Genomic DNA, 7,146 nt, shown 5'->3' with positions numbered 1-7,146 from the left:
AGATGACGACGACAAAAGTAGAGGAGGAGGAGGGCAAGGACAAGAACAATGATGATAAGGGTGAAAGTGAATGTGACATACGAGAGCAATCGCACGAAGACAACAATGTGAGGTGAAGAGGAAGGATAACCTCATCTTCTAAAATATAATTAATGCTCTAAAATAATGAATAAGAAAAAAGACAACGCAGAAAAAGTTAAAGCTTGACCATTTTTTTTAGAATTTACCCAAAAAATATGTATTTTTAAGGATACTAACATCAATTGATGTTTAATGTCATTATATTGACCACCAATTGATAAAAATAAACGAAAAATACAAAATCTAGAGAGAGAAACATAAAAAAAAAAAAAATCACTTACTTTAAAGGAATAAACATTCAAATTGCCAATCCAAAATACTAGTAAATATCAATTCGCTGTCACAACATGTAAATACTCAAGTCGAGATGAGACATCCGATTGAATCTGTCGCGTGCGATTTGGCGTATCACTTCATTGATACCTTATTAAATTCTTGATGATTCATGTTAAAGCTTAAACTGATCAACAAGCGATACTTCGTGAATTTTTATCATTGATATTTCAGAAATAAAAACCACGTAATTCTATAATCACTCCGTTCTATAAACTGTTCTGATGCAATTAATTACGTATGGGGCAAAAAACAATACAATACCTACGTGAAAAGACCTACGTAGAGGTCTCTTACACGCTAACACGGATGTGCAGGCGACATCGATCTCTCATGTCATGAAACAACAACACAGCTCGAAGGCCTTTCTTTCGTTGTCCTCTTTTTCTCTTCGGGCGATGCACAGTGTTGTGATCAGAGTCTCGATGGGTATCGGATAGACACGAATCCCAAACCAATATCAAACAAATATTTCCAACTAATTATGGCTAAATTTAATGTATTAATCCATCAAAATAACAAAGGCTGTCATTTTTCTTTAATCTTTTGTAAAAGAGCAAATCACCTTCGATATCTAATTATATATCTATGGTGGAGACCTCGAACTCCCCTCTTCTTCTGCTGTGGCCAGTCAAAGATATCCGACAGAATGCCACCACCTCTCTCTGCATGCAATGGAACCGTTTCTAAAGCCTAAGGTGGAGTGTAGATTGGTGGTCAAATGGGCAGCTGCTACATTGAGAATGTTGCTCGTCTTGCCGGGTTGATAGTGCAGGATGTGATTCCTGTGGGTATTTCTATCAGCTCACCAAAGCTGTTGCATTCAAAGAGTCAAATAGCTACTTGCGCTTCAAAAGAGAGACACACAGGGGGACAAAGAGAGAGAGAGATGGTTGAGATTAACTTTGGTGATAACCAAGCAGCAAGCAAACTTTAAATTGATTTAATAGCTGAGGGAGGGTTGTTAATTGTTGAGGTTCTTCATCCATAGAGGTAAAAATAGTAAAGCAATGCAGTTGATGATTGAATGCTGAATCCACACTAGACAAACAGTCTTTGCTGGTACATATATTCACAGCTGGGATAAGATGGGACTTGGAAGTATTGTATTGTTGGCTAAAGTTGAAATCTCACTGAGATCAATGTTTCTATCATTTACTCATCAATTTATGTGCAACTATTCTGGAAACAACATTCGAACACAAGCAATCGATGAGGAAAAGCTTGCAAGTCCATAGATCATAAATACCAGTTTTTACACACACAATTTACTACTTTAGAGGCTTTTTTATGTGTCAAAGGAGCCGAAGAACCATTTTATCCACAACGGCGATGGGATTTACAAGAAAAGGGATTTTTCGATAGAGGCCAGCCACTGCTAGTGCTTTTGGGTTTTAAGTTCTCATGCAAGGGAAAATGTAGAACTTGTAATGGAGGAGGACCACTTAACACCCAACTTAGTATACTTTTATTGCAATCTAGGCAACAAAATAAAGCTTGTACACTTGACCATAAATATGCCAGCTTAAAGAAAGATAATACTGTTCACTATATCAAAATATCGCAGCAAAATCAGCAAACTACAATGTATTAGCACAGATGGAAATTGGGAGTACCTTTTTGGTGTTTGAATATCCTTTCGTTCGTAGGACGAACTTCTTCGATATTGAATTACCAGTCGATACAGACAGCACCACAAAAAGAATGCTGCTTGCGCTGCACATTGCCACTCGAAACTGACCGGCCATGTGATATCTTCACACGTTAACCGGTTGTCAAAAATTTATCAGCATAACAGAAAAACTACTCAGCAGTAGAACATCAGCTTCTTGACATTGTCTCTGAGCTTTGGCAGCGGTGCCGTCTGTAAAGGTCCAGCTCTAGATAGTGTCGATCTTGTGAATGTCGTGGAATCAGACCTGTCTAGATACAATCTGCCTCTATACGCAGCAAGATGAGCATAATATGCAGGGGGTGCAAGAGAAACTGGTTTGGTGCACCTGACAAATGTATAGCAGAGGTTGTGGATCAGTTTCTGCACTTCGTCAGATTTGAACTGGTTCTCATCCCATAGAACATGATAGTGGGTGGGTCTACTTGTCCCCTTCATCCCCCAGTGACTACATAGGTAGAAATCGAATTCCCTTGGATGGGTAATCACCGTATCCACGACGGTTCCTGGTGGTATGTTTTCATCAGAGAATTGACCATAAGAAGCTTTCTTTTCATTGAAGAAGAGCCTTGTGTGGTGTCTTTTCTGGACTACAAGAAATGTAATGGTAGGCTTGTAATTGAAAAATCTCAAGCAAGCTACTCTAATGGCCTGCAGTTCTTCCTTCAGCACCTTATGAAACATGGTCTCGCTCACGCCATCTCTGAAGAAAATAATTCTTTTGGGAAGTTTTTTGACTGCAAAAAGGAACTCCTCAATTAGCTCACCAACCATAGCCTCGAGGTCTTCGATGATTTCTTGCCGATGAGTCTGTGATCTCATCCTAGAAATGTACTTATTTGCTGCAGGCCAGTTCATACTTCCAACGACAGCCGCGACAGATGGGCTAACATCATCCAGTGGATGCGGGTGTGTAACATCTGCACCCATAAAGATGGCAGGCTCATCCTCTGAGAAAATTCTAGGTAGTTGGCAGGGTAGAGTATTATATAACACCACATTGCAGCCACCAAGCTTAGCATTGATTTTCAGGGATAAATTGGCCAGGAATTGTGAACTAAGCTTAGTCAGATTGGAATATAAGCAACACTGACTTATGACACCTATAACTGTCTCGGCAATTCTCTTTAAGTCAGCATATCCTCTATGCTTTTTTTCCATTATACAGATGACCAGTTGCAGGTTTCCTGAAGCAGCTTCATGGAGTTTTTTTAGTTTATTTTCCAGAGCGGACACGTTGTTCAGAACTTGAATCTGCTCAAATGATGGGTTGACAATAGTTTTCTTATTCAGAAATATTCCAAGCTGCTCGCATCTGTATGAGAGTTGGCTTATGAACTTAGGAATGCAGGACCGCTGTTCTGGTGTTCCACCAAAACTTATCAAAGCCCACCTTCTGATATGGCTGCCTTCAGCCACGTGACTGTCGAGCAAGTTCCACTGTCGGTCATATCGAGATGGAGTTATATCTCTAACCTGCCCACCATCACCGAGCTTGAGTTTGGGAGGTTCAAGAACTCTTCCGCAAAGTTGTGTCATCTCGCGAGAAACTTGAAGCTGGAACTGAGCTGCATAAAGCCCACTGCGATGAAGAAAATTAAACTCGCATTACACATTTATGTAATTATGAGCCAAATAATTGATAGATGTTATGACGTCCAACAACCTCCACAATCTAGTCAATTTTTGAAGGTCCAGCAATCATTCTATTCACCCTCAATAAGAGAAAAGAAAATTTAATGTCCACATAATTTACCTTGCTGGGCCAACTCTTCCCCCCATGACGCCATTGATCATGTCCTTCCGTTCACCAGGTCGTTGGCAGCCCATCTTCAGAATCCTCGAAGCCTGCTCATCAGAAAGTTTTCCGAGGAATTTCTGGCCTTCACAAACCATACAGAGCTCCATCGGTAGATAACATGGTTTACTTTTGCTGATCTGCAAGCATGGAAGGTTTCTAAATTGTATGTCATGGTTGTATTGATCCTTGAAATAATCAACCAACATCAAGTACTTTCCATCTCTGTCTCTGAACTTGAGATTCTCCGTCACTTCATCGGTCAGGCTATAAACTCGGTATCTCTGATCTGTTTCCCGGTGGCAGACAAAGATTCTAATGTTTTTCAAAGCCTTCTCCACTTCCTTTTTCTCTTCTCCTATCAATCCCCTGGTTTTCTTATGCGAGAGATCTCGTAAAAAGTCGCAACGCTTTTGTAGGTAAGGGATGATGCCAATGCTCTCATGAAAAGCTGTCACACAGAAATCAACATTGAGGGAGAGGCCTTGTTTTGTTGGTCTAAGACTCTGAAAGAAGCCTCTCATTCCAACAACACCACCACCAATGTCTTTTGCTCCACCCGTGGTGTTCGAGTACAATGATCTCTCCATCTGAATGCAATTCTCTGTTGCATTCTCGCGCAAGACAACATCCAACGCATGGAGATAGTCTTGAGGAAGAGAAGCTCCATCTTCCTCTTCTTTCAAAAATTTGCTCAGTTCCTCTCCATTCAACTTGGAAGCTAGTCTTATATTTACCCTGAACAGCTTAGATTTCTTGTTTTCAAGGAGCACACTGCCACCTTCATCACGCACGTGCTTTGTCACCGGGATTGGTAGACTTATGAAGAACTCGAGCTTGTGCTCTTGGAATTCGACTGGACTGTACAAATTCTTGCGGCCATCAAAAACCGGCAGCGCACCAGAAAGAATGTCTGAGTTGTCCTCTACGAGTTTCCTCTTGATCATTCGAGCAATTTCCTTGGAGGGGCGGGGAGAAATATTCACATCATAATGGTAGATTTTCTGCAAGGGATCAAACCGTACCAGAAAGTGATTTGCAAGAAGGTGAATGACAGGCCCCTCCGCACCACCATTATCAGGCCTCCTGGTGGCAACCAACGCTTGTTGATCAGCCACCGGTTTCAAGTGACAGTCTACGCATTTTCCACCCATGTCGGAGATCTTAATTTCAGGCATCAAGTCGGTTTGCGGTCTGATCAACTTGATATCTGCTGAAAAAAATTCATGGTTTGAATGCTACAATGTATCACAAGAACAGGAAGTAGACGCCAACAATAAGCAATGTGTGTACTCAAAAGAAATCCAATGCCAAGTCCATGAAGGATTGGGGAAATATAGAACCCAAGATTATACATCTGAGGATAACTAATTCCATTAGAGAAGAGTTTTTACTTTTTGGGAAAAAGAAACATGATGAGAGCAGAAGTTGAAGCTTTTAAGGTAAGTTGGAACTGTTTTACTAACTTTCTTTCCCTATTACTTGAAGAGACAAACCATGTTCTTAACACTAATGTCCTCTTTGGAGAAGTGAAAGGATTGACATGTACAAATGCATTGTGGTTGTCCTACAAGAGTTGCAGGTGTGCTTGTTTTTGTTTGCTTTGCGACCTCCCCCTCCCTCCCACCCTTCCCGTGCACCTCAGTCAAAAGTTTTTGTGGCTTGTCATCCGATAAACAGGAGCTACGGATAACAAAAAGTGCAAGCATGGAACAGTAGAGAATTCCCAACCAACAAGTATGCATCAATAGCCATGAGTACAAGCGAGAAGAAGAGGCAGAAAATACCTGGAGGAAGCGGTAAGACTGCAACCTGTGCCTCCAAAGGTTTCTCCTTCCGCCAGGCTCGGTGGATGTGAGCTCTTGGTTTGGGGTTTATGCTATGAGGGAGAGTACATATCGGAGGGATGTGAAGCAGCACCGGCGGAGGCAAAGGGAGAGGAAGAGGGAGGGGCAGAAGAGCCGGGTAAGCCTGGTATTTCCTGCTGTGGCAGGAACCATCTTGGAGGTGGGTAAGCTGATGAGGGTTGCACAGTTCCACAAGCTTGGTGGGATGAGGCCTCCCTTCCATTGGGCTACTGCATTCCTTCCTGTTAGCCCTCTTGGCATCCTTGGCCTCTTCCATTTCCTCTCTCTCTCTCTCTCTCTCTCTCTCTCAGTTGAGCTATCTCCCAGTCCCTTGTATCCTTTGTTTGTCTATGTAGGATGGGAAGAGCATGAAGATGATGAAGAGACAGACAGAGAGGATGTAAGCAGAGATGCTGAACTCAGGACAACAAAAGGTGGAGCCATGGGGAGCAGAAGTGATTATTAACATGTCAGGAAGGGATGAGAGAAGATCCATTGGGTCTTAAAAGTATCTTCACTCTGCTGCTCCTGCTGCTGCAGCTGCTGCTACTCTCCTGTACTAAATTCTCAAAGTGGGTATATTTTTCTTTTTCTTATGGCTGCAGTAAATACCAAGGCCAAGGAAGGGCCTTTGGGTTTCCTTAAAAGATTGAAAGAAATGGCAGCATTGATTAAGGGGCAGTAGTTTATTCTACTTGGAGGACACTTATTTAATGCCTACAGAACAGACACATTGGTCCATCTCATGATATAAAGGTATCCTTGGGTAAACTATGTTTGAAGTCAAAGAGGAAGTAGGAAAAGAGAGTGTAAGAAGAGCAAATGGCAAAAGGACATCATTATCCTGCTCTTTCCCTGTTGCTGTCCACCTCTGCTGTGAGAGCTATTAGGTGCTCTAAAGGTCATTTTGCCCAAAGTGAATGCTCCTTCCTTCCTACTGCCATTTGGATTAAGAGCTAATCAAATGATATCAAGAGAGTGGGCTCTTTCATCTTTTCTAGTTTAGTGTTTAATCAAGAGCTAGCCAATGTCACCTTTTCCAATGCTAGTTTTGTGGATCCTCCCTGGCCAACTTACTTACCACTGTTACTGTCAGTCTTTTCATCTTTCCTAAACCTTGGACCAACTAGTCATTGCATACTTGGTAAGTCTATATTTCTTTGTCCCTCTTAAACCTTCCTGTAAAAAACATTTGCAATATTTATCTTTTTGGAACATATATTTGGCATTGTTCTCATGTTTTCCTGAGTATATTCACAAAAAATAACATTGTCCTAAATGTTCATTTATTATATAAATTTTAATTCCAATTCTAGTTTACAAAATTTAGTACAGATTAGTTTTCTTTTGCTGCCTTAAATTCAACCCATGGTGGCATTTTGCTCCTTTTCTTTTCCTCAGGAAATATCAGATGA

At 41.3% G+C, this 7,146-nt stretch overlaps 1 protein-coding gene across 1 annotated transcript; it reads right to left on the bottom strand.

Annotated features, from left to right (window-relative positions):
* Nucleotides 1-1,872: 1,872 nt before the first annotated feature.
* LOC135643152 (protein argonaute 7-like) lies at nucleotides 1,873-6,518 on the bottom strand. The gene is made up of 3 exons (XM_065159793.1): nucleotides 5,672-6,518; nucleotides 3,843-5,094; nucleotides 1,873-3,668 (listed from the first exon to the last, which is right to left on the bottom strand). Exons 1-3 carry the CDS (start codon nucleotides 6,006-6,008, stop codon nucleotides 2,222-2,224), a joined length of 3,036 nt encoding a protein of 1,011 aa, XP_065015865.1. The 5' UTR covers nucleotides 6,009-6,518; the 3' UTR covers nucleotides 1,873-2,221.
* Between the last annotated feature and the right edge of the window lie 628 nt (nucleotides 6,519-7,146).

Source organism: Musa acuminata, chromosome BXJ3-7 (assembly GCF_036884655.1).
Source record: "Musa acuminata AAA Group cultivar baxijiao chromosome BXJ3-7, Cavendish_Baxijiao_AAA, whole genome shotgun sequence".
Taxonomy (NCBI): domain Eukaryota; kingdom Viridiplantae; phylum Streptophyta; class Magnoliopsida; order Zingiberales; family Musaceae; genus Musa; species Musa acuminata.
The sequence above is the reverse complement of the archived record's forward strand: the minus strand, read 5'-3'. Positions and strand labels throughout refer to the sequence as shown.